The sequence below is a fragment of the Enhydra lutris genome, unplaced genomic scaffold, assembly GCF_002288905.1.
Source record: "Enhydra lutris kenyoni isolate GAN:26980312 unplaced genomic scaffold, ASM228890v2 scaffoldscaffold73, whole genome shotgun sequence".
Classification (NCBI taxonomy): Eukaryota; Metazoa; Chordata; class Mammalia; order Carnivora; family Mustelidae; genus Enhydra; species Enhydra lutris.
Genome location: NW_019154157.1, coordinates 2,758,241 through 2,783,889, shown reverse-complemented (window position 1 = coordinate 2,783,889; position 25,649 = coordinate 2,758,241). Strand labels below are relative to the sequence as shown.

Sequence of the window (25,649 nt, the reverse complement as noted above, 5' to 3'; positions counted from 1 at the left end):
CTCCTCCCCCCCACCCGGAGCCTTCTGCGCGAGACGCCGTTGCCATGGCAGCGCTCGAGGCACCCGGCTAGGATTTGTGGGGGATGCCCTGAGGCGCTGGGGCGCCTCGGGCAGTTCCAAGAGCCGACCAGACCGCAAGGGCTGAGGCTGCGACGCAGGAGACTGGGGAGACGTTCTATACCACTCGCCGGACGCTCTCCGCACACACCCCACGGCCCTGGCCCCCTTCTTTACTCCAAAGGTGGGTTCCTCTCTCCCTCCTATTGGCCTGTCATCTTGGAGAGCCCCTTCCCTTCCAGCCTGCTTCCTCAAAGTCCCGCTTCCCTCCCTTAACCTCCTCTTCTTTCGCTTCACGCCTACATCTTCTGAACCCCCTTTCCAAGCCAAGTCCCAAGGCCTAATTCTCACTGGTCCCTTTTCCATTAGGACTGCCTTTTCTATGGTCCACCCTCTGCCTTCCATAGCCCCGCCCTCAAGCCCCGCGGACGGTCTCGAATCAAGACTTCTTTAAGCTCCATCCCTCACTTCCAAAGATGCGTTCTTGCTGACCACTTCCCTAGCTTCCCTGAGCTCACCTCGAATCCCGCCCTTCCCATTTCCTCTCCTGAGATCCTGTCCTCCTTGTTCCGTCTCCCCTCCATCCCAGCGCCGGACTGCAGGCCGGTTTTTAGCCCATGCCTGGATAGTTTGTTTCTTCACCTGTGAAATGGAGGCGGGATAGGAAGAGATGCCCTCCCAAGTGTCTTACCCCATCCCTCTTTATAAACACACACACACACACACACACACACACACACACACACACATACACCCCATAACTGGTTTATGTCGTTGTAATAACGTAGAATGATGATAGCTAGGATTTATTGAACATTTACAGTGGCCAGATTTTCTGCCAAACACTATATGCATTACATCACTAATTTCTTTTTTTTTTAAGTTTTTCTATATTAATTTGTCAGAGAGAGAGAGAGAAAGTAAGAGTATAAGCAGGGGGAGTGGCAGGCGGAGGGAAAAGCAGGCTCCCCACTAAGCAAGGACCCTGGACTCCATCCCAGGACCCCCATCCCAGGACTGGGGACTCCATCCCAGGATCCTGGGATCATGACTTGAGCTTAACCGACTAATCCATCCAGGCTTCCCTACATCACTAATTTCTTAGAGCAATTTATTTACAGACGAGGACAGTGAAGTTCAGAGTTGGTGGCGTGAGAATCCAAACCCAGGCCATTCTTACTCCTCTACTAGTGCAGCTATTCCTTTGTCTTCACTCGGTCCCTTCATTGTCCCCCAGGGATCCAGGCATTAGCAGTCCTGAGTCAGAGGCTGACAACTGGGATATATAGATGGTTTCAGAATTTCAAAGTGTTTTCCTGGTGGTGACCTTGAATCTCAGCAGGGGCACTGACCAGGAGGTAGGCATAATCTTTACCAGAGGGGTAGAGTCCTAGCACTTAGAGAAAGAAGGGGCTTGCATGTTGAATGGGAGTAGAGGAAAGACTCCTGCCCTTCTCTGCAAGTCAAAAAGTCCACCTTGAGCATGAGGGAACTGGGGAGACGGCAGAGTTAGCTGCTGTTCCTTCCTCAGGGTGGTGTTGGCCCAATTAGTGCCATCACCCATATGACCTCAGGAATAGTCAGGGCAGGGCTGGCAGCCTCAGGCTCACGGTTCCACTCAAGATCCAGGAATTATAGAGAAAGCCCACGTCACATGCTCCTTCACTTGCCACACACCAAAGTGGTTCTCAAAGCCATGTTTATAATGGGAAATCCCAATATTCAGAAGAAATGACATAAGGTAACCTTGGATATTTTTCAAAGTTGTGTTTTCCTCTTCCATATTGCTGATGCTTTGGCATTTGTGGCTGCTTCTCAGAACCAGAATCTAACAGGAGTTGGATCTCAGAGGGCCCCAGATGGCAGCTGTAATTATCTGAGGGTGAACAGGCCAGTGTTTCTCAGTGTCTTCACAGATAAGCTCCCAAGTCCTAGGTGCTTTGCCACCTGAATACTCCTCCTCCCAGGACAGCACTGCTTGCTTGCTTGCTTGCTTGCTTTCCTCCCTCCCATTCCGGAAAGGAAAACCAAAATGTTTCAGTCTGTTATTCTTGGTTTCTGCCTCATTCCTTGAGTATATAAAATCTCACAGGTGGCAACATCTCGCGAGAGTCCATCGTCGCGCAGCGTATGCGTGTGGGGATGTGGGCCTGGGTGTGTTTGTGAGTGTTGTAGGGTGGAGACTCATTGCCCCGGGGGTGGAACTTTATCCCCAGTAGAGATCCTCAGAGGGAAACGGTGGTTCCTAGGGACAGGGCTCCACAGGTCCTTCTCTGTCCCTATTCTTCACATAGTGCCCAAGATGCCAAAGGCACGCAGTCACCATTTGCTTACTGAACACACAGGATCTGACCCTCTACACCTCCACTGTTCAGTACGGTGGCCAGCCATCCATGTAGTGGTGCATTTGAAAATGGTGACTGGTCCAAACTGAGATGTGCTGCAGGTGTCAAAGAGACACTGGATTTCGAGACTGAATGTAGAGAAGACTGTAAAATAATCTTAATGGTGTTACGTTGATGTCATGTTGAAGTGATAGTATTTGGAGTTTATTAGGTTAAATAAAATATTTAATTAAAATGAATTTACCTGTTTCTTTTTACTTTATTTTTTGGCTAGTAGAAAATTTAAAATCCCATGTGCAGCTAGCATTATATTCCTTTTGGACAGTGCTGCCCTAGAAGCATCATGGCTTGAAGACAGAGCAGAGATGTTGGACTCAAGAACCCTAGCTCCTTGAGTGACCTTGGCTTCATCCCCTAATTTCCAGAGCCTCAGGTTCCTCGTCTGTATAAGGGAGGCAGATTCAGGAAGTAGGACACAGTAGGTCCTGTGGTCAGAGCTTAGCACTATTAAAGCACAGCAAGATCATCTCTCTGGGCTTCCCCCATCTGGACTCTGATCCCTCTCTGCTGGAATGGCCTCCACGCTCCAGGCCAGGTCCTCCAGCCCTCCAGCCCTCTCCTTCTGGGACAGCCTCCTCCCTGCCCCGCCAGGAAACTTCCCTGAAGAGCACACTCACTCACTCTTGCTTTCATCCCTTCTCAGGGACTGAAGAGCGACTCCAGGCTAGCCCTGCACTAGAGACAGGAAACCAGGCATCTGGGTGAGCCTCTGACCTGAGTCCCAGAGCCCACAGGCCAGACATCCAGCCTCACAGGCAGGTACCTTTGCAGAGGTGAGGACAGGGCCCAGTCCTCTGGGAGGCCTGAGAGGCCAGCTCAGTCTTCAGGAATTACCCCTTGGTGCCTTTGAGTTCCCAGGACCTATGGGCAGCAGCTGGCCCTTAAGTCCTTTCGCCCAGATGGCTGGATCGTACCATAGCAAAAGACAGTCCAATGTGCTTGCAGGGAGACAGATTGCCAACTGCAAATAATTACTCAAATAATAATCAGTGCCAGTGTGGCGTATGCTGGGAGGGAAAAGAACAGAATGCTCAGAGGAGTGACAGGTGAACTCACCTGGCCTGGGGGCCTGCGTGAGCTGTGTTGTCTGAAAGAAGTGTGGGGAGGAAAAGGCACGCTCTGGGTGATAACATGCTGAGGTGGGAACCGACCACACAGGGCCAGAGCCCAGGGAAGTATTCCAGTGTTTATACTATGAAAAGCCATTCAAGGGCTCAAAGCAGGGGGATGAGTTGCCTTTTAAATGATCACTCTGACCGTATATAGACGGATGAGGTGGTGCTGGACAGGGAGATGAGTGTGGCCCCTCCGGGAGGCTGTGGCAGTGGTCTGGGGAGAAGAGGGAGCATGGAACAGCACGACAAACACAGTGGTGGGTTCTCAGTGTGGTCCGGACACTTGGTGCTTGGATAGGGGGTAGAGAAGGGAATCCGAGGAAGTGCCCAGTTGCACATAGTGGGGGCTCCCTTTTCTGAGCTGAGTGAGGTTGGACTGGAAGTAGGTCGGAGGAAGAGAGATTCCTCCACCAGGCCTGGACTTGCTGAGGCTCAGGGAGATCAACCATGGCCTAAATACTGCCCAGGCAGCCCCCGCACTGCAGGGAGGAGCTGTGGTACAAGGAAGCACTTTCTGCAGCTGAGAAAGCCACAGAGAACAAGAGACCCTGCTATAGGGTGGGGAGAGACCAGGGCAGCCCAGCTCTGAACAGAGAGAAGAGGATCACACTGGCAAGGCCTGTGATGAGCCACTGGAGGGGTCAGGACAGTCATGCTTTTCCACCTTCTGAGTCAAGGACCAGGGGCCATTCATCCAAATCACTGGCTTCAGAGGTCCACGGACTCCAGAGATGGATGAGAAGCGCTCCGTGTGGGCTGCAGCGGGAAGAGGGGACATACAGAGGGAAGGCAGTGGCTGCAGACAAGGATGGTGTTTGCTGTTGTTACTGCTAATAACAGTAATCACCAGACTAACGGTCACTATTGCTTGAGCACTGTTACTCATGTCTTGCCACGCACCAAGCGCTTTACTCGTGGATACTGTTAATGACCTCACAACCACTCAGCCTGTTTGGGGATGGTGTCCCCATCTTACAGCTGAGACAGCTAGGGTTCATAGGGGTACAGTGACTTGCCTGAGGCCACACAGCCAGGAAAGGGCAGGACTGGAACTCTCTGCATTCACATATAATAGGCCCCCTGTCACCAGAGTGACAGATTTTCAGGTTTTCCTCCCTTACACCTTAAGACAAAGTTAATGTATTTAAATTTTTCTTTGTGGGTTCTTTTCATTTCCCTGCTCAATTACTCAGCATTCACTTGCCAGTGAGTGTCTACCATGGGCTAGGCCGTAGGCTGGTCATACTGGGGACACCACCTTGGCTAAAGTGACCTGAGGACCTGGCCTGGAGCGTGGAGGCCATTCCAGCAGAGAGGGATCAGAGTCCAGATGGGGGAAGCCCAGAGAGATGATCTTGCCCAACCTGGAGAGTGCTCAGGGAAGGCTTCTTGGAGGAGGTGATATCCAGGAAGCCCAAAGGATGGGGGGAATTAGGCTGATGATGGGAATTGGATGGGGAAAGCATGATTCAGACAGAGTGCACAGACAGGCCCAGGTTCAGAAATGAGTGCCTACACCTGAGCTGCTGGTGGAACTGACTGGGGCTGAAATACAGAGTATGGGGTGGTGGTGCAGGGACGAGAGAGGGCTGCGGGGAGAACTGTGGCCAGAGGTGGCCTTTCTCCCTTAGGAGTCCTGAGGGGATGTTGACCAGTGTGACCCGATCTGATCAGGTTTGGCCCAGATTTCTGGAGCTGAAGTATGTCATTGGAGGGGGCACCCCTGTGGCCCTGCCAGAGACAGCTGCGGTGGTCCAGGTGGGAGATGACGGTGGCTGGGTAGGATCCAGCACTTCCTGTCATGCTGTAGCTACAACTCTCTCTTAGTTGTCAGTTGCCTCTTCATTCGCTCAGGGAGAGAGGGACTGTGGCTACTTATTCATAGCTCTGTCTGCCCAGCCTTTAGCAGGGATCTGGCACACACAGGGCCTCGGACGGACTTATGGAGCTGGGACTTGGCAGCGTGGACGTGGGGCAGGGTGGACAAGTGGGATTCTAGGGAGGTCTCTTTACTACCCAGGTGTTAAAGGGCCCATGGCCTGGGCCTGGGAAAGACTTTTCCCCAGGCTCTAGGTAGGGCTTTTGGCCTAGGACCCACTGGGCAGAGCAGGATTTTTGGAAGTTTCCTCCAGCAGCAGCCACATGGCTCTGGCTAACGGGATCCTTTCTGCTCACCCCAGGAGCCACGAGGATGGCCCACCTGCTGGGCAGCCAATCCTGCATGGACAGTCTGCGTAAGGACCTTACCGACCTGCAGGGTGCCATCGTGGACGTGTTCTCTCGTGCTGGACCCGTGCGCTTCCCCTCCTGGAAGTTTCCTGATCATGTGGCCTGCGACCTGGACATGGTGGCCCTGTTAGAGCATTATGACCACGTGCCGGGTGACCCCGAGTTCACGCAGCTGTCCCATGCTGTTCTGCTGGAGCTGGTCATCGACAGGTGAGGGCCTTGACCAAGCCCGGTGATCTCGGGGTGCTGGCATCTGCCCCTTAAACCAGTAAACCAGCCTCAGGATCCACCCCCTCTGCCACCACCTGCCCCCTCCACCACCAGCAGGGATCACATCAATAACAATAATCACCTTTAACTGAGCGCCTGTCAGGAGGCTGGCCAGCTCAAGGCCCTCACAGCGATCTCAGCTTCTGTCATGTGCTGTGCTTTCCCATCCTGTCCACCTTTGGGGAGCTGTGGGCCCCCCTCTTGCTCTCTGCAGCTGTGCAGCTCCGAGGGCCACCTCTCCAGCTTCCGTCGGCCACCACCTTAGGGCTTCTGTGCATCGGAGACACCACAGCTGCTGCTCAGAGTTTCCATCCCAGGCCCTTTGTCCTGGTTTCTTGAGAGCTATGCCATTGTCAGTGTGGGTCACAAGGTCAGACACAGGATGTGTTTTTCCAGATTCTGGCCCTGTTGGGAAGATTGCCCCGTAGCCCCTCCACTTCAACACTTTCGTTAAACTTAACATGGCCATCAGCCTTCCACTTCCCGGGGACTACCACCGGCTCCCTGTGACCAAAACCGTACATGGACTGAAGTCATGGAGGCCTGATAGGCAAGAATAGTTTGGGGATGACTTGCCTGGGAACAAAGAAGCTAGGGTTACCACTTAGAGTCCTGGAGGCACCCTCAGGATGAAAGTATTCTTTGGAACCCGTGAGAGGCTAAACATGTATAAGCACAGGACACACTTCCTTCTTTTTTTTTTTTTTTAAGATTTTATTTATTTTTTTGAGCGAGCGCACATGAACAGGGGAGGGGCAGGGAAGACCTAAGGGAAGACCTCCCCCCTGAGCAGGAAGCCAGACACAGTGGTGGGGGGGCTCTATCCCAGGACCCCTAGGATCATGACCTGAGCCAAAGGCAGACGCCCAAGCAACTGAGCCAACCAGGTGCCCCAAATATACCTTCCTCCTCCCTTGCTTTTACCTATGTTATGCTATGCCATCTGCTAGGAACCCCCTGCACACCCCTTCCTGGTCTGGCCAAGCCCCACTCATCCATCAAGGCCCAGTCTCGCCATGCCCCTATAAAGCTGTTGCTGACATGTTTTCCCCACCCCTCTGTCAAGGCCATGTTCTGACTTCTTCCCAGGCATTTTCCCACCCCACCCCACCCCCAGTGCTGCCCAGCACTGTGGCAGGCACAGTTGTCCCCATTCACAGAGGAAGACACCTCAGCTCAGAGAGGGGCAGGGCCTGGAGGCAGTTGGTGTCTCCTCCTGCAAGGTTTTGCCTGCCCAAGAACCCCCATGGGTTTAGGATGACCCCTCTGCACCCAAAACAGGGCAAGGTCACTTACCTGCCCAGTATGTTCTGTAAATACAAGACCTCTTCCTTTAAAGTAGCTTAGTTCCCCTGCAAAATCCAAACTTGTCCTTCTAATGCCTGTCTTCCTTAGAGCAGCCCGACTCTAATTTTAAGCACTGAAGTTGGGCTAGACCCCTAGCTATCTTCATGTCCCCGATGTCACAGAAGCACCTTGCCCTGCAGGAGAAGACCCTGACTAGAATCCGGAGGCTGCAGGGTGCCCCTGGCCTGTGTGCTTGCCAGGCCCTTCCACTCACAGGGTCTCAGCTCTGTCCTTTGTAAGGCGAAGGCTCTGAGCCATGTGACGTAAGGCAGCCACCCACCCAGCACTCTCGGAGCATGCGCAATACAACTGAAGTGAGACCCAGTCTGCCAGAGCATCCCTGTGTGGTGGGGAACAGCCAGGCTGAAGTGCTGATAGCCAGGAGGCCCAGAAAAGGCCGCCAAGTTCAGCCCTCAGGGAGGGCTTCCTGGAGGAAGTGGCCCCTTGGATTGGGTTTGAAGCTGGTCCAACAGAGCACATTCTAAGGCCCTCGAGGTCCCCAGAACCAGAGGCTGCTAGTTGTGGGGTGCACAGGCATGCTGGCACCAGGCTCTACCCTAGCTGACCCTGCCATTTCTGCCCACAGGCTCCTGCTGCTGCTTCAGAGCTGCACGAGCTACTTGGAGAACCTCGGTTCAGAGCAGACAGTGCCTGCTCCCCGGGCTGTGGGGCCCTGCATGTCTGTGGGGCTCACGGTGCGGCGCTTCTGGAACAGCCTGCTGAGTTTGGGCATGATCTACCAGCAGGCAGCCCCCCAGGTGGGTTAGTCACCCTCACACCTGTCTACCCTGCCCCAGTCCCAGCCTCGTGGCACACCATGTGGGCAAACCAGCCACATGCCTGAAGGAGACAGTGTCACTGTCTGGGCTCACACCGCTCAAAGGAGATGGTGTCCCCTCCCCGGGTGCCCACCCCCCGAGGCCGGTCATGCTGGGCTCCTGGGGTCTGCTATTTATGCTGAGCCTACCCTGAGCCTCAGTTTGTTCATCTGTACAGTGGGAATAATAACAGTCTCTCCGTCTCGGGGCATTGTTGGGTGATACTGTTAATGTTCGCCCCATTCGTTATGGCTTCTCCTGTAATTTTCACAAGTCCCTGTGAGAAGGATCACCATCACCATAACGGGGAGGAACGGAAAACTGAGAGCAGCTATGGTGACACGAGAACAAGCAAGTCCACTGGGCAAGATCCCCGGAACCAGCAGCTATGGCTTCACTGTTAGACTCCTTGTCCCATGCATAGAACTGCACAGAGCCTGGGGAGTAGGGGGAACAACAGAGTTGGCCCAGGCTTGGTAAGTTGAGGCAGTGAAGAAAGAAGGTTCTCTCTCTCACTCACGTTGGTGTCAGATATCTAACATCTAAGGGTCTGAGCATCAGGAGAGGCTGTACAGAATACTCACCAGGAAACTGATCCCCTCCTGGGCCTGTCTCCCCCATTTGCTTTCCCTTTCTTTTCCTGACCACAGAAAAGAGTAAACCAAGCGGAGAACCTCACCTCCAAGCCCACCGCCAAGGGTGAGCCAGCCAGGAGCCCTGAGCTTGTGACTGCCAAGTTCCTTAAGCCCCCCTCCCCAACGCCACGCTTGCCCCAGACCTGCCAAGAGCTGGAGAGCCTCTCCATCAGAGTCTCCCCACAGTGTCCAGCCAGCACTGCCAATAACAGCAGGAGTGTTCACTCCCAGACGGTGGAGACAGCCCTTGTGCCCTGCGATGCATGCATCAGCGTCCAAAGCAGCCTGCGGGAGGTGGGCAAGGCGGTCATCAGCCTGTGTCAGAGCCAGAACCTGCCCTCGTCCTTAGGCCAGTTCCAGCAGCTGGTGCGGGACAGCATGGGCCTCAGGCCGCTGCCAGCCGCCACCATGGGCCACTGGGCAGCCGAGCAGAGCAAAGACCTGACACGCCTCACTAAGCACGTGGGGGCCCTCACTCAGCTGGTCGGGCCGCTCAGAGCCCAGCTGGAGGAGGCTGAGGGACAGAAGGATGGACTGCAAAAGCAGGTGGGCCAGCTGGAGCAGGCACTGCAGCAGGAGCAGGGGGAGCGGCAGCGACAGGCAGACGAGGCCACACAGCAACTGGCAGAGTGGGAGCGCCACAGGCAGCAGCTGCTCACAGGTCTGTGCTGGGAAGCGGGGCCCTGAGCCCTGGGGCTCTGCCACAGCCTTAGCACAGGGTCACTGGGAGGCAGACCCCATAATAGGGCTGCAGGAACACGTCCGCTGGGGTGAAGAAATCCAGGCTGGGGAGTGGGGTCAGAGGCCCCGTGGGCAGGCAGCTCGCCAATCTGGTTACCCTGCAGGCGGCAGGAGTTTCATTCCGCCGGGGAGCACTGGAGCTGGTGGTGTGGAACGCGTGCCTCAGAGTTGGCCCCTCAGAGGGCAAGGGGGCCAGGGGGTTCATCTCCTCACTCCCATGTGTCCCCAAAGGGGACTCCCCGGGGGAGCTGCTCTCTGGCTTCCATGAAAGCCGCCAGGCAGAGAGACAGCTATGGCACTCACTAGGAGCAGGCCAGGGCCCACTGAGGTTGGGAGGCCAGAGGGATTTGGGCAGATCACTGTCCTTTCTGAGCCTGTCACCTCTGTGGAGGACACAGAGGCCCAGAGCAGTGTAGAGACCTGGCAGCCAGCCCATAGGAAGCAAGAGGAAGGGGGGCCCAGGCCTCCCGGCCTCTCCGCAGAGCTCCTGTTGGCCCAGGCAGCCCCTCCATACAGCACTGCCTGTCACGACGCTGCAGGGTACACTGGGCCTGAAGGCCCTGGCCAGGCCCATCGGAGTCTCTCTCTCTCTCTCTTTCTCTCAACCGCTGTAGAAACAAGTGACCTCAAGACAAAGGTGGCCACCCTAGAGGGGGAGCTGAAGCAGCAACAGGAGGCCATGCAGGCCGTGGGTGAGGAGCCCCCTTGTGTGGCCCTGTACCCCATGTCCTGTGCTCAGTGGTGCGGCTAGATGAGCAGTACTGTCTCTGACCCCCGGGCTTCTAGGAGCCACAGGGATGGGCCCGCCTGGCCACACAGTTGGGCTGCCACCACCTCCCACCCAGAGAGCACCTTCTGTTTTCACAGAAGGGTTCAGACCAGCATTTTGTGGCTGGGGACACTGAGGCCCAGAGACAGGCTGTGACCCCTCCCGCCCCACCTCAGGTCCCATCATGGGTCGGGGCGGTGCGGAGACTCGCACCCAGGCTTCTCCGGCTCTACCCCTCCCCCTGCCCACTCAATCCTGCAGAGACGAAGGCGCGGCAATTTCAGGAGGAGGCTGAGCGCAGGGCAGAGGCCGAGAGGCAGGTGCAGCAGCTGGAGGAGCAGGTGCAGCTGCTTGCCGGGCGGCTGGACGGGGCCAGCCAGCAGATCCGCTGGGCCAGCACTGAGCTGGACAAGGAGAAGGCCCGTGTTGACAGCATGGTCCGCCACCAGGAGGTGAGGATCTAGGGCTGTCTGTGACATAGGCTGCAGGGAGAGAGAGCCCCACTGGTTGGGGGGGGTACCTGCCCAGCAACACACACACCCAGGCTTTTGTTTGATCTTTATCAAAAGCCTGAGCCTTCCGCTGGGCCCCAGGCACTGGGGAAACAGCGATCCAGGGACAGATGCAGCCAAAGGTGGCCTTGCTCTGGAGGAGCTCCCCACCCAGCGAGGACGAGCAGCTGGGTCACCACAGCTCTGCTGCCAGATGGCTAGGAGGTGCAGGGAAAGTGCTACAGGTGTCCACAGAGGGACAGTCACATCGGTGGGAATCCAGGATGGCTTCTAGGAAGGAATGGCCTTTGAACTGGATGCCAGGGGCTGGTGAGGAGTCCATCAGTCAGAGAAAGGATGGGGATGACAAAGAGCGAGCCAAGGCCCAGGTTACAGCTATGCCCTGGGCACTAGGGCCCTGCAGGAATCCTCAAGGGTAGGGCTGAGGGAGCAGGTGACCTGCCACCTGAAGCAGTTATGGCCCAGGCCGGGAAGGCCTTTCAGTCCCAAGCGGGTGTTTTCCTCAGTTCCCTGTGAACGGTCACGGTCACCAGGTATCAGATGTGTGCTGTGGACAAGGGGCTGGGCCTCGGCCTCTGTAGCCCCTTTGTTCTTATTCCTCATCACCACAGTAGGAGGTGGACAGTCTCGTTGTCCCTATTTTATGGAGGAGGAGATTGGGGCTCAGGGAGATTATGGCAATTACGCAAAGCTTCGCAGCCAGCTGGAGCTAGAGCCCGGATTCGGAGCAGACCAGCACTGGCTTTTCCTGGTTTGCACTCAGTGGGTGTCAGGAAAAGTGGATCCCAAGTGATGTGGGCTGACGGGACACAGGAAACCTAAGGAGAAAAAGAGAAGGTATTGCCCAGAATTCCTCCCCCAGTGGAGATTGTGACTGGAAAGAAGAGGGGATGAGATTGATAGTTAATCCATTGCTTTCCAAAGTGGCAGGGGTCTGCAAGGTGGGGGGCCTGGGCCTGACCAGGTGGGGGGCCCAGAGGGGTATGCACCACTGGCCCCTCTGCCCCTTCTGCTGCACACGCATGCACAGCCTCCCCTGTACATAGACAGGCACAAGGGGGCGCGTCAGAGATACCAAGGCCTCTTCTGTCCCACGCTGAGCTTTGCCCCGTGGGCCTCATGGCCTCCCTGCCTGCCCACCCTGCCTCAGTCCCTACAGTCCAAACAGCGAGCCCTGCTACAGCAGCTGGACAGCCTGGACCAGGAGCGTGAGGAGCTGCGGGGCAGCCTGGATGAGGCCGAGGCCCAGCGGGCCCAGGTGGAGGAGCAGCTGCGGAGCATACAGAACGAGAGGGAGCAGGGGCAGAGCCAGCTCCTGGCCCAGCAGGTGGGAGCCGGCAGGGTAAGGGTGCTGGACGGCTCTCCCCTTTCTCCAAGAGGGGTCTCCAGCCAGTGGAGTGCCCGCAGGCCTGTCCCGTGTCTGGATCATTGGGGAGAGGGGTGTCCCCAGGGGAGCCGGGAGCCATTCATTGCATAAGTCTTGAGCCTCCCCCTGCCCCAGGAGCTGCTGCAGAGCCTGCAACAGGAGAAGCAAGGCCTGGAGCAGGCCACGACAGATCTGCGGCTGACCATATCAGAGCTGGAACGCGAGCTCACAGAGCTGAGAGAGCGGGAGCGGCTGCTGGTGGCCTTCCCAGACCTGCATAGACCCATCGAGGCCCAGATCCCAAGTAGGGGCCCAGAGAGGCTGACCAGGGCATACTGGGGCCTGGACAGGCAGCTGAGGGGTCACCTGGGCAAGACACTGGAGTCTGCAGCTCCCTGGCCTGCAGTGCGGTCCCTACTGAGTCCCTAGGACACAGAAGGTGCCTTGTGTGTTAGCCACTCTGTAGATGGGGACACAGAAGCCCAGAGGCAAGGAGACTGCCCACTGTCCGCATGCTGAGTCCACGTGCAGGTCTAACCACCTCTGTAGCCTGTGCTCTTCACCATGTCACATGCCAGTCCTTGCTCAACATCCTGGTGTCCCCTGTCCTGGTGTCTCCCCAAACCACAGCATGGGGCCAGCTCCATGGGCACCGCCCCAGCTGTCCGGTGTCCAGTGTCATGCCCCCCCATGCCCCAAGAGTACTAGGTACCCGTCTCAGCAGAGAACTGGATGTCGGGCAACCTAGGTTCTCCTTTAAGGCCCTCATCCCTCACCCCTGGGCGGGGGTGAATCCATTTGCAGGGCTGTCGGGTAGAGTGACATAATTTAGCTTGGTCACACTAAGTCATCGGTCCTGAGTGCAGCAGGCCAAGCCCTTCCGTTGTCTTTTGATCCACCCCATAAGATGGTAACAGCCTTTTCACAAGCCACAAGACCGAGAACCACAGCGGGCAGCAACTTGTTCAGGTTCAGAGTCAGAAAGCAAGCGTCCATCTCCCCAGTGGCGGGAAAGAACGTGCTTGCTGAGTTCCTGACACAGGAGTGACTCATACACAAGAGCTGGCTGCGTGGCCTGAGACACCTCGCTGTCTCTCTGAAAACAAGCGGCTTTGGAAGGGATTCACTCTCTTACCCAGTTACAGCGTCTTCAGTGAGACTGAGGTCCCAGTCAGCTTGCTGTGGTCACCTCCCAGCAGGGAGGGGGTGGGAAACTGGGACAGGACCTCAGGAGAAGAATGATGAGGTTGGGGGGGGTGGGTAGAGCACGGGCCCTGCTCGGCTCCCCTGTGCTCACCAGGCCACCAACCTAAGGTACACCCCAGCTAGCGTGTGTGCCCTTGGAGGTCCTGTACCACTGGGTACCAGGGTGAGCCCTGGCAGGGGGAGATAACAGAGGGTATATCCCTGCAGGCTCCGGTAATGTTACTGATGACATGGTGAGGCAGGTACAGGCCAACGACATCCGCATCCAGGTCCTGCAGGAGGAGAATGGGCGGCTCCAGTCTATGCTGTCCAAAATCCGGGAGGTAGCCCAGCAGGGAAGCCTAAAGGTGAGCAGCCTGGCTCCCCAACCTGAGAGGGCCGGCTCTTGGGGACTTGGGGGAGGTCCCTGACCCAGCAGGTCTTCAAACACCACCCTGGGAACCTACCGAAAGCCTGCCTCATCACATGTAGTTTCCACATTTCAAGCAGGCGTGAGAATGGTACGGTGCCTTTCCATTTCCCCCTTCCAGCTTTTGTTCACTTTAAGGACAACCAGGAACCTTGTCAGAAAGCCAAACTTCCCACACTTAACTGCAGCTGGGGTGGCCCTGGAAGGCTCCCCAAACCCTGCACCTGAGAGGAAGGGGCTGCAAGTATGGGTTTCAGCCCTCCCTTCTCCTCCATGGCAAGAAGACCCTTGCTGAAGGGTGCAGAGAGGTTTCCTGGGCCTTTCTGAATTTGCTTTCTTTGCAGCTGATCCCACAGGACCAGCTCTGGGCCCCTCCCAGCAAAGGAATCCAGGGAACAGTGCCCCCAGCCCAGGCCCAGAATGCTTCCCCAGGGTGAGTAAGGCTTTGAGGGAGGTGGGGAAGACGGGGGTGGGTTGGTCCTCCTCACTCACGGGAGATCTCGTCATCTGGTCCTCCCTCAGGCCCCTGGGCAGGTGGCACCTGCCTAGCAGCAGGACAGCCAGCGTGGGCAGGACCCTCCCATGCCAGCTCCGGGCATCCCCACCTCAGCAGTCCTGCAGTCGGCCGGGCAGGTCCTCCCTGGAGGACATGACCCACTCAACCAACTGTGCTCAGAACCCCATCCGGGCCTTGGCCAGGCTGAGGAGGAGACTGTCACCAGGCCAGAGCCAGGCCAGCCCTGCATACCAGCCCCAGGAGCGGCCCACGTAGCCTGCCGTGTGGTGGGGCTGGAGAGCAGGTGGCTGGCAACCCGTTCCATAAAATAAAGCCCCGGCCATCTGCCCACAGCACCCTTGGCCTCATATCACTGGCTGAGCCAGAGGCAGAGTCCTTCCTCCCACATTCTGGGTGGGGACCACTGAGTCCCCAGCCATGTAGGTCGTCTGCCGGCAGAGGCCTAGCACACTGTCCTGACAGGACAGTGGGAAAAGAGGGCACACAAAGGATAGCAAGAAGCTTTAGCACCTGGGCCAGGTGAAAGGTAGTCTTTTGATTCCCAGAGCAAGCACAAAAGGGTGACAGACTCAGCGACCCCTACCCATGGAGAGTAGTAGGGTCAGGGTAGGGGTAGGTCAGAGAAAGAGAGCAGCTGCCAAGGTAGGCCTGGTGAGGAAGGAGTCAGAGAAGGGGTTCCCGGCTCTAGGGCCTCCTACCCCCAGCTCTGAACCCAGGATGGGGACATTAAGGACCCAAGAAAGTCAGTTGTCCTTTTTACTAAGAAACTATTCACCTTCAGGGAATGTGAGTTTGTCAAAAGGATTTTTCTAAATCTGGGAGGTTGGATCCCTAGAAGGCAGGGCAAGGCCTCACCTAACCAGACAGCAGGACCCCCAGCAAGCCCTGGATTTCCCAGGCCTGTCTCTTGGGCCCTGGCACTCATGCCACCCAGCCATGCCAGGCCCACAGTCCAGTTCTCTCCACGAAGCCTCCAGACTGCCCTGGGTCGCCTCAGCAGTGAAGGACAGGCTCTAAGGCCTTGCTGAGGACTTCTCAGGGTGGGCACTCCCAGCTTCCTGTGACATCTTCCCCGGGCGAGGAGGCCAGCAGATAGAGTGCCTCAGTTTATGAGAAAGGTCAAGAGGGGCCATATTTGTAGCTAAATGGGCATGGCCGCTATCTGCCCAACTTCAGCTTCTGTGGAGCCTGGCATTGTGGAGGGAGGCTGGGATGCCCTGGCCCTCACGGGCAAAAGCCAGCCCTTGGGGTGGGGTCTCTGAGGCAAGACACGTGGGTCCAAGTCCAGGGTAGGACCAATCACAGCTCATCTCCCCTCTGCTCACAGTTCTGGAGGTCAGGAGTTCAGGCCCTGTATCTGGGTTTTCCATTCAGAATCTTAGAAGACTCATGTCAAAGTATCTGCCAGGTTACATTCCTTTCTGACAGCTCTTGGAAAGGACCCGCTCCCAGGCTCATTCTGACCACTGGCAGAATTCTGATCCTTGCAGCTGTAGGACTGAGCTCCACCTCCCCAATGGCTGCTGTCAGCAGGGGCCACTCTTAGCGCTCGGAAGCTGTCTGCCTTCCTTGCCATGTGGCCCCTTCCATCTTCAAGTCAGCAACAGAGAATTTCTCACACACTGAATGCCCTTCTTGCTTCAACTTTCTGACTTCCTCTTCTTCCACCGGGCCAGTGAAAACTCTCTGCTTCTAATGGGCTCTCGTGGTTAGGTCAGGCCCTCTTGGATACTTTCCCTATCTTAAGATCAACTGTGCCATATAACCTCATCATGGGGGTAACATCTATTACACTCCCCATTGCAGGTTTACAACAAGGCGTGTCCATGAGGGCTGGGGGTGGGGTATCTTGAAGCCTGTCTTAGAATCCCCCCTCACAGGCTGTAGAGCCCAAGGCGACTTTTCTGTCTTAAGACATCCACACAAATCTGATCTCTTTATGTTAAAATATATCCATGTTTACTTCAGTATTAAACCTCCCCTACTCCAAATCTTAAAAAACCCAGCTGCCCCTAAAAGATGCACCACGTTTATCCTGCAGCTTCAAGTACTCTGGTCAGCAACCTGTAGCCTGGCCAAGCAGCACAGGACTGGATGGCTTCTGAGGCCTCTGGTCCCAGCCAGGCCTGGGGAGGGAGTCCAGCTGGACAGGCAGTACTTGCTGCCCCTCGTGTCCAAGGGCTGAGGGCGCTATCAGGGGAGGGGCCTCTGGGTTGAACATCATAGCCTTGACCAAGATGTGTCCTGAAAGACAGGCCGGGATCCTCCCACAACCCAGCGCCCAATAAATAAGCACAAAACCCGACCAGCCACCGCAGCCTCAGTCCCCAGGGATGCCCCGACAGGCAGGTCAGAGAGGCACCAAAGCCCTGGGACCAGCTGCGCTGCCCCACCCCCTTCTTCCCTGGGGCCCCTGCCCAGGGTCCTGGGAGCTGCCTGCGAGGAGGGCAGACACAGACATTCCAGGATGGTAGAAGAAGGGCCCCAAGGTGGCTTCTCTTTCTTGAGTTGGCAGGTCCAGACCCTGCATCCTCAGACTGGGGAGTGTGGTCCCTCCTTCCCAGAATGAATATGATGGGGTGCCTGGCCCCTCAGCAGGGGAGGCCCCTGTCCTTCCTCCCACCGCCTTCCTGTCCATCCCGCTGTTCTGTTCCAGGAGCCCAGGCCTAGGGCCAGGGTGCAGGTGGGAGGGTCCTTTGCCCACATGCAGAGACCCAGCTTGGGCAGCTAATCGTCTGAGTAGCGGTTCCCTGCATGGGAGCAAGAAAACACCAGGAGGGAGATGTCAGGTGGGGAGCGAGCAGGGAGAGCTGGCCAAGGGCCCCCACCCCTGGTGCTTACCCAGGACGTTGAATTTGCATAGCGGGCAAGTCTGCTGGAGCATCAGCCAGGGGTCCACGCAGTCTCGGTGAAACTCATGCTTGCAGGGCAGCACCCGGAGCCACTGCCAAGTGTGGGGGGAGACTTCAGACCACAGTCAGGCCTCCAGATGGGGATGCCTGGCCCCACCTGCACGGGGGAACTGAAACTCCTACAGCCTGTCACCATCCTCCCCACCCCCTAGTGGGTGCTTTCCTAGTTAGAGTAGGAGCTGGTGGGATAAGGGCCTGGTAGGAACGGTTCTGGGGGGTCGCGGAGCAGTGAGGGACATCACAGGTCGGCCTCTGCCCATGGCACTACCTGCTTATTGCAGAAGTAGTCCAAACACACGGCGCAGGTCTCAGCACCTGGTTCTGGGGGGCCCTGGGCTGCGCGGCCCAGACGGCAGCGCCGGGTCTTCAGGGATGCCAGTCTCCGAAGCACGCGGAGCTTGAGAAGGTCCACCTGGTGGGGGAGGGCAGGCACAGTCAGGCGGGCCCCGGGCTGGGGGCACCGGGGCTTCCGGGGGCCGGCTCTCACCTGGCCTCCAGGTTCCTGCTGGCTCTGCCTGGCCGCCTGCCGCTGGGCCTGGACCACGAGGCCTGTGCACAGGAGCATGGCCACCAGCAGGATGGCGTTCCACAGCTGCTGCAGGGGCTTCTGGGCAGGGGAGCAGAGTGTCAGGAAGGCTGGGGCCGCTCTATGCTCTTCCCCCAGTGAGTCCACTCCGAAGACCAGGCAGGTAAGGTCCATTGGCAGCACGTCCCTGCAGGTTCCTGACTTCCTCTTCTGAAGCCTGCGTGCCTCCCATCTGTGCCCCCAGGGTCAGCCCCCGCTGTCTATACAGCTCCTCGTCTAGCTGCTGAGGGGACCCACCTCGGCCCCCAGACCGTCTCCTGGGAAAAAAGCTTTTGCATTCTTGGAAGCTTCTCTCTGGCAGCCTCACAGACTCCCCAGCCTAGGACCCTATCACTTTCCCACCCTCATCCCTACCCCACACTTCTCCTGGTCTACTTTCTTGGGTGCCATCACCCACCCACTTCCGTCTGAGCTGAGCATTCACGTGGTCCCCTGTGGCTTTGCTCTTTGGGGGCCCATGCACCCCTCCCCTCCATCCCATTCCTCTGCTCTTTGGGGGCCCTGCTCCAGCCTCACCAGCCCACTTCCTACAGCAACAAGGATCTCACCTGCAAACCTGATCACCCAGGACCCCTGCTTGCCCCCTTCCCTGCAACATCCCCACCCTCAGGAGAGACCCTGAACTCCTCGAGCAGCCATCTGGCAAGGTCCTAGATCGCCCACCCCCTGTCCTTTCAGGGTCCCATGCTCCATGTCCTTTCTTGTGTTTCCAGTTCTTCCTCACCCCTTCCCTGGGCTAATGCCTTTGGATGCCCCCTGCTCCAGAGCTCTCCCCGACCCCCAGCCCTTCCCACACTCTTTACTGTGTGCTTCCTTGTCACTGCCCTCGGTGGTCCTCAGGCTCCCGCTGGGGGGAAGGAACCACATCAGCCCTGCCCTTGGCCCTTGAGAGGGCCTCTCAGGACCTCAGAGTTTCTGGGCTGGGGATGGGGGGGAATGCTCTGACCTTGACTTAACTACCCCCACTCCCACCCCACAGCAGTGTGGCAGCTGGGCTTTGACTACAGGAAATGATGTGGCACAGTAAGCAAAACCCAGCCGGCTCACCCAAACAGGCGCACCGGCTCTCAGGGTCTCTGCACATGTCACGACTAATAAATGCATTCATTTAAAAGCTTTCTGCATTCCTGGTAGCTTTCTGCCATCGTGTTCTTCCCCGGCCAACAACAAAGCTCAACTACCATCGGGTTACAAGGGAGAGGGGCCAAGAAGTGATTGGCTCTTAAGAGAACAGGACTCTGGACAGGCTGGGTGCTGCTGGTGTCACAAATCAAGAGAGGACCGTGAGCCCCAGCTGCCTGTTCCTCAGCCTCTCTCCTCTGGTCTCTTTCCTGCAGGAAAGCCCCCGTCTTTCCTGAGGAGTGGGAGAAGGTAGTACCTCCTGCTGCAGGAAGCTCTTCCCCAAGCCCCCAGGCCGAGTTCAGATGCTTCTATTGTGTCCTGGAGGGCCCGTCCCCCCTCCCCTGCTCAGTGCTGACCCCGGCAGAGTGACTGCCATGGCCTTTTACCTCGCCATTTGGGGCCCCAGGAGCCCAGGGCCAGAACTGCCCTGACTTTGTGGCCTGGGCTGTGCGGAGCCAGGCTGACATGGGGCAGGACTCAGCTGCCCCTGTGAGCTCACCAGGGCAGAACCTGGAGATTTGAGATCTGGAGCAGCCTGGGGGCACAGGGTGGGCACAGGGCATGGCCAGCTTGGGGCCCTGCTGCAGGCCAGAGACCCAGTCCTCTCAGGCTCAGCACATGTGCGGGACCCCCAGGTGAGCAGGTACGGAGGGAGTCCCTCTGACCTTTCCAGTGCACGGGTGCTGTAGCTCTGGGTTCAGACTCACCAGCATGGTGACGTGGCCCTAGGTTTGGGGCCGAGAGCTGGCCCCAGACACCCTTAGGCCACCTTGGCTATCATGGCTACCCAGCACTTGACAGGCTCAGCTCTGCCCCCTGTACCAGCCAGACTGGCCTGCAGACTGCAGGCATTCCCACTCCCAGGCCGCTTGCCCAGCCCGCTCTTCCCCGGGCTCCAGGCTTTCTGCAGGCCCATCCTCTCTCATCCAACAGTCCCTCACCAAAGGCCTGCCCCACCCAGACGTCTGGGTGGGCTGCCCTCCAGGGGAAGACCCGGTGCGGCTCCCTCTTCTCCCAGAAAGCCCTTCTGTTCCCCTAGTCCCACTGCCCGCTCCCTTCACACAACTGTGGGTCAGTTCCTGCTGCTCGAATAGGAATGAGCACATGACGTCCGGGCTGAATTGCTGAGGCCTTTTCATGGGAGAGTTCCTTCCCTGCTTGTCTTTGAGCCCCTTCAGGACAGTGCCTGGGTCCCATAGGTTTTCTGGACCCTCCACAGCCCTTCTCTTTGAGCCCTATGTGTCCTAGGACCTCAAAGATTATCTGGTGACTGCTAATTTATTCCATCATTTATAACAACAAACACATTCAGAGAGTAGGAGCTGCCCACCTGCTTTGTGCCCACTGTGAGCTTCATGCACACACAACACCCTGGCGATCCTGTGGCCGTGTGCTGTCCTTGTTCACAAAGGAGCAACATGAGGCTACAGAGGTTAAATGCTCAACCTGAGATCCCTCAGCTAAGGCTGCAAGTCTGCCTCGCACAGCCCAATCCCACTGACACCCCCCCGGAGGCTGCCCACCAGTAGACCAGGACATGCCTGCCCTGACAGAGCATCTGTCCACAAATGCTTGTGGACAAAATACCTTCGAACCTTCTCGATGCCCAGCATTGAGAAATCCAGAGAGTAGTAAGACACAGCCCCAGACTTCAGGAGACAAAGTCACATTCCCAACACTTAGAGACTTCGGACTGTCCTGAGAACACTATGAAGGGCCTGACAAAGGACGATTTCAAAGACGGAGAGAGGAATGGTGAGCTGAGGCTGCGAGGGAAGCTTTCCAAAGAAGGCAAGCAGACGAGGATGTATGGAGACAGAGAAAAAGAGTGTCCATGCCTGCAGCCAAGCACAGACAAGGCCTAGTGGCGGGAGGCCAGGGCATGTGTGAAGGCCAGTAAATGGCATAGGGTGAGAGTATAAGGAAGAGACTAGGAAAAAAAAAAAATGAGTGAGTGAACAGGAGAGCTGTGAGAGCCAGGCTAAGGAATCTGAACTTTATTCTGCAGGCAATGGGGAGCCAAGGAGGGCTTCTGAGCAGGAGACTAACATAGCCATAGTAACTAACACTGATTATGCATGACCCCATCAGGCACTGCACTGAGCACCCGTGTCAATGAGCACTCATTACAGCCCTGGGAGGTGGAAGAAGTGGTTCTGGCCAGCAAGGTGAGGAGAGGCCACAGGATCTGAGACAAGGCACATGTGCAGTCATACCCGAGCCTCCTCTCCCCAGGTACCCACCTGCTCCTGGGCCCGACTGCCTCCCAGGCACACCAAGTCCTGCCATCCTCCGTAGCCATCCTTGGAGAGGCCACAGGTGGTCCACAGGGTCAGCTTCCACTCGATGTTGGCTGACAGCGACTCTCCGCTAGTGATCTCGGCTGTGGCCTGAGTCGTCCTGGGAGGGAAAGCCACAGAGGGGCTAGAGAGAAGGGCTTTTGGCAGGAGATGACCCACCCACCCCAGCCTTGTAGGAAAAAGATCCTCCCACGTATCATCCCACAGCCTTTCCGCTTTGGCCCCCAAGCCTTTTCTGGTTATTGGTTTTTCCATTTCTCACATCAGCCAGACCAGGGAGGCCTGCAAGTCTCGGAAAGAACCTGTCAGTCAGGAATCCAGCTTCCTCCTTCCTGAAGCCAATTCCCCTAGGCCCCTAGAGCAGCCTCTTTGCTCCAGTCCCCTCACCCATTTTTCAGACCAGGAGACTACAGTCTGAAGGTTAACAGGAAAAGCCCTGGTTCTGAGACCACGGCAGATTCAGGGACCCCCTCAGCACCCAGGTTCCCAAGCCCAGTCCTTTGGAGCCCAAACCCCAACTCACTGCAGCAGTGCCTCCAACAGCTTGGTGACATTGGAAGAGTAATGGAGGACAATCACTGGCCTGAGCAGAAGCTGCGATATATCTAGCTGGAGATGGATAGACAAGGTCAGCCGGCGTTGGTCCCCTCCTCCCTGGCCTGCATACCCCCGCGCCTGAACCAGTTTACCTCTCGGACCACGTTGTGGTTCAAGATGAGGAGGAGCAGGGCAGAGGCTCCCAGGAAGAGTGCCCTCCGCATCTGTGAGGGACAGAGATAGAAGCTAGCTGACCCCCTGCCCACACACCTGTCTCACTACCCACGACCACAGTTCTTAGCTCCTGGCTCTGCAATGTTTTCCTCCGGACAGACCAGCTGTACACTCCTTCTCCCAGATGTTCTGAGGACCCAAACAATTACATGCCTTCCCTGGTCCTAGTAGGACAGGCCTGCCCACCAACTCTCAGCAGGAACTCCCCATCTGATACTCTCAGAGCCTGGTGGAGCTTCCTGACTATGGCCACCTCCCACCTCCCTGCTTTCACTCCATACTGACTCAATTTTCCAAACTGGGGTCCCTAACCTCACCCAGGCCCCAGGTTTCTCTGCAAGCTCCTTAGGGGCCCACCTGGTAGTCTGGCTCTGGCCTTGAAACCCATTCCTCCAGTCCCCTTCCCCACATACACCCCCTGCACCTGCTGGACCAGGGCCTTGGGATAGGCCTGGGGACCGCTGCCCTGACTCTCCTGGTGCAACTGGGCCTCCTGCTCCTTGCCCACGTATGCCACTGCAATCCAGCCTTCTACGGGTACCTCCTGCTCAGCATCCACGATGTCCATCTGTGGGGTAAGGGACCACAGGCAGGAGGAGGAAGGGGAGGAAGGGGGGTTGGACACACAGGGGATGTAAGGTCAGGGTTTGGGAGCGAGTTTGAAGGGAAGGGCATCTGGATCTCAGGTTTTGGAAGCCGGGGTTTGAGGCCTGGGCATCCTGGGGAGAGGGCGCTGGGAGGCTAGGGCTTGGTCCAGGATAAAGGCCGGATCTGGGTGTGGGATCTACGGCGGGGCGGGGCGGGCCGGGACCAGATGGCTCGGCTGCGCTCACCAGCAGCAGGCGGCCGCCCAGCGCGGGTGCGGGGTCGACCTCGGGGCCGATCCTGACGCCCTCCAGGACCAGAGCGTCCTGCCGCGGCAGCCTCACGTCCACTCGTACGGCGCGGGCCCCGCCCCGCCCCGCCCGGGCCTCAGGCTCGCTGCAGTCCGCCGCGGCCCCGGGTCCCGCCAGGCCCAGCCAGAGCGGCAGCAGGGGCAGCAGCAGCAGCAGTGGCGACGGCGGCGGCGGAGGAGGCGGCGGGGGCGACCTCAGCGTGGGGCGAGCAGCGGGGCCCATGGCTGGACCCGGCGAGCAGACGAGACAGGGGTGCCAGGGGTCCCGGCGCGGGGGGGAGCGTAGGGAGCGAGGCCGCGGCCGGACGGGGCGGGGCGCCGGGAGGGGCGGGGCCGGGGCCGGACGGGGCGGGGCGCCGGGAAGGCGGGGCGTCCTCGGCCTCACTGGTGCCCAGACCAGGCCGCGCGCGCCCCCTGGTGGCCGCCGAGAACTCCGGCGCCGGCTGCCGAGGTGGCTGGAGTGGGGCGGAGCCCGGGAAGAGGTAGTTAGCTTGTGGCCTGTCAGACTGGCGGAGACCCGAGCACAGCACGGGAGACGGAAGGAGATAGTTAGCAACATGGGGAGGCAGAGGCAGGATCAGGGCCCCCAGAAGGTCAGGAACAAGGGACGTGTTGTGGCCTGAAGGCTGGCTGTGCGCCGGCCTTACTACGGTAACTCGGTGTGGCCTTGGTCAAGTCACATCCTCATCTTCCCTGGGCTTCCATCTCTCCACCAGACCAAACTCCAGGAAACAGAGAATCAGATTGGCGTGAGAAGGAGATGGGGGAGATTGAGACAAGGGTCCCGGAGGGGCAGAAAAGGGGCTGGGGACATTTGCCTGAACAAAGCAGGCCGGACACAGCTCCTCAGGGGGGCCCAGAGGCTAGGTCTTCAGGCAGGTCACTCTTCTGGGCAGTGAAATGGGCACGATATTAAATGCAGCACTGCCTCATCTCCAACAAATAATCTCTGATGCCTACAGGAATGTGAAAAGTCCACACATTGTCCTAAAACTCATCTTTTTCTCAAAGGGCTGTGGCTGCTGGGAATTGCCTCGTCTGAAACCTGAGGCTTTTAAAAAGTGTATCCTGATTAAAGGGTAAAGGCCAGATAAGCCACAGCACTCTTTCCCCCAATAATTTTTTTATGATTTTATTTATTTATTTTTCAGAGAGAGAGAGCACAAGCAGGGGGAGCAGCAGGGAGAGGGAAAAACAAGCTCCTCACTGAAGAGGGAGCCCGATGCAAAGCTCAATCCCAGGACCCCCCACCCCATTATGACCTGAGCTGAAGGCAGACACCTAACTGAGCCACCCAGGTGTCCCTCCCCCAATATTTTTTTATGGAAAATTTCAAACATACTGAAAAATGAAAAGAATTTTATAGTGAACACCCTTATAACCACTAATGTTGAATTGTCAAGGGACTCCTGAAGAATAAGATGGAGAGAACAAGAGAATCTGATGTAAGTCCAAAGACAGACAAATGGGGCATGAAACAGAGAAGCCAGAAACCGGCCTACACATAGAACTGTGGCTTTGTCCGAGGGACCACTGCAGTTGGAGAGAGGGGCCGTGTTATAGACTGTTTGGCAAATCGTGCCAAGGAAATGAGTTAACCATAACAAAAAGCAATGAAATTGGACCTCTACTGCACATTGTACCGGAAAAATCAATTCCATGTGAATTAAAGATCTAAAAATGAAAAGCGATATTTAAGCATTTTTAGAAAGAAACGTAGAAGACTATCCTGTTTACTTCAAGGTCAGGAGAGATTTCTTACTACATAAAAACAGATTATAAAGGGAAAGATTGAAGAAATGCATCTGCAATAAAATGAAAAAAACCTTGTAGTAAAGTGGTAGGGAAAGCAACAAACTGGGAGAAGGTATTTGCAACCAAATTATTCCTATGCAGAATATACAAATGCATAGATAAGGGCCCAAGATGCAAGTAAGCATTTGACAAATAAGAAAACAACAATGGCCAATAAATATGAAAAGATCCTCAACCTAATTATTAATCAGGGAAATACGAGTCAAGATCACAACTCGTCAGTAGGAGAAGAGAGAAATCTGTGGTACGTTCATATGTAAAATACCATGTAATAGAGAAAAACAAATGGTTTAGTTGTGTGTATCACTCTGGATAATTCTAACAGAATGCTTAGCACAAAAAACAAGTCTCCAAATAATGCATATGATTTAAACTCAAAAACATCAGTATTTATAGGAACAGTACACAAAAATCAGTTGTGTATCTCTATGCCAGAAATGAACGATTTTAAAAGGACATTAAGACAACAATTCGATTTACAACAGTTGCCAAAAAAAAAAAAAAAAACCCAAAAAACCCACCTGGAAATAAACTTAGGCAATGAGCTGAAAGATCTGAGCACTGAAAAGTATAAAACATTGCAGAAATAAATGAAAGAATATCCTAAATAATGGAAAGACATCCATGTTATTGGATTGATAGACTTAGTAATGTTAAGATGGCCATACTACCCAAAGCAATGTACAGATGCAATGTACAGATTCAGTGTACTGAAATTCTAATGATCTCTTTTGAAGAAATGGAAAACTCCTCCTGAAATGTACATGGAGTTGGAAGGAGCCCTGAATACCCCCGTGGACAAAAAAAAGAACAAAGAGGACTAACACTTCCTGATTTTAAAATGTACTATAA

At 56.4% G+C, this 25,649-nt stretch overlaps 2 protein-coding genes across 7 annotated transcripts; one reads left to right on the top strand and one right to left on the bottom strand.

Annotated features, from left to right (window-relative positions):
* The first annotated feature begins 59 nt into the window (after window positions 1-59).
* Window positions 60-14,728, top strand: LOC111160032 (coiled-coil domain containing 157). 3 transcript variants are annotated; one of them, XM_022522802.1, is made up of 11 exons: window positions 60-241; window positions 5,758-6,016; window positions 8,010-8,181; window positions 8,892-9,537; window positions 10,232-10,309; window positions 10,648-10,838; window positions 12,049-12,225; window positions 12,400-12,568; window positions 13,678-13,817; window positions 14,224-14,312; window positions 14,402-14,728. In XM_022522802.1, exons 2-11 carry the CDS (start codon window positions 5,769-5,771, stop codon window positions 14,649-14,651), a joined length of 2,160 nt encoding a protein of 719 aa, XP_022378510.1. In that variant the 5' UTR covers window positions 60-241; window positions 5,758-5,768; the 3' UTR covers window positions 14,652-14,728. The 3 variants fall into 3 exon arrangements, with proteins under 3 accessions (XP_022378510.1, XP_022378508.1, XP_022378511.1); XM_022522800.1 differs by having other exon boundaries at window positions 12,049-12,240; XM_022522803.1 differs by lacking the exons at window positions 60-241; window positions 5,758-6,016 and adding an exon at window positions 8,516-8,717 and having other exon boundaries at window positions 8,124-8,181; window positions 12,049-12,240.
* Window positions 10,882-23,281, bottom strand: LOC111160033 (ring finger protein 215). 4 transcript variants are annotated; one of them, XM_022522804.1, is made up of 9 exons: window positions 22,921-23,281; window positions 22,512-22,655; window positions 22,006-22,077; window positions 21,840-21,925; window positions 21,260-21,416; window positions 17,796-17,915; window positions 17,577-17,720; window positions 17,238-17,340; window positions 10,882-11,716 (listed from the first exon to the last, which is right to left on the bottom strand). In XM_022522804.1, exons 1-9 carry the CDS (start codon window positions 23,203-23,205, stop codon window positions 11,658-11,660), a joined length of 1,170 nt encoding a protein of 389 aa, XP_022378512.1. In that variant the 5' UTR covers window positions 23,206-23,281; the 3' UTR covers window positions 10,882-11,657. The 4 variants fall into 4 exon arrangements, with proteins under 4 accessions (XP_022378512.1, XP_022378515.1, XP_022378513.1 ...); XM_022522806.1 differs by lacking the exon at window positions 10,882-11,716 and adding an exon at window positions 14,795-17,146; XM_022522807.1 differs by lacking the exon at window positions 17,796-17,915.
* Between the last annotated feature and the right edge of the window lie 2,368 nt (window positions 23,282-25,649).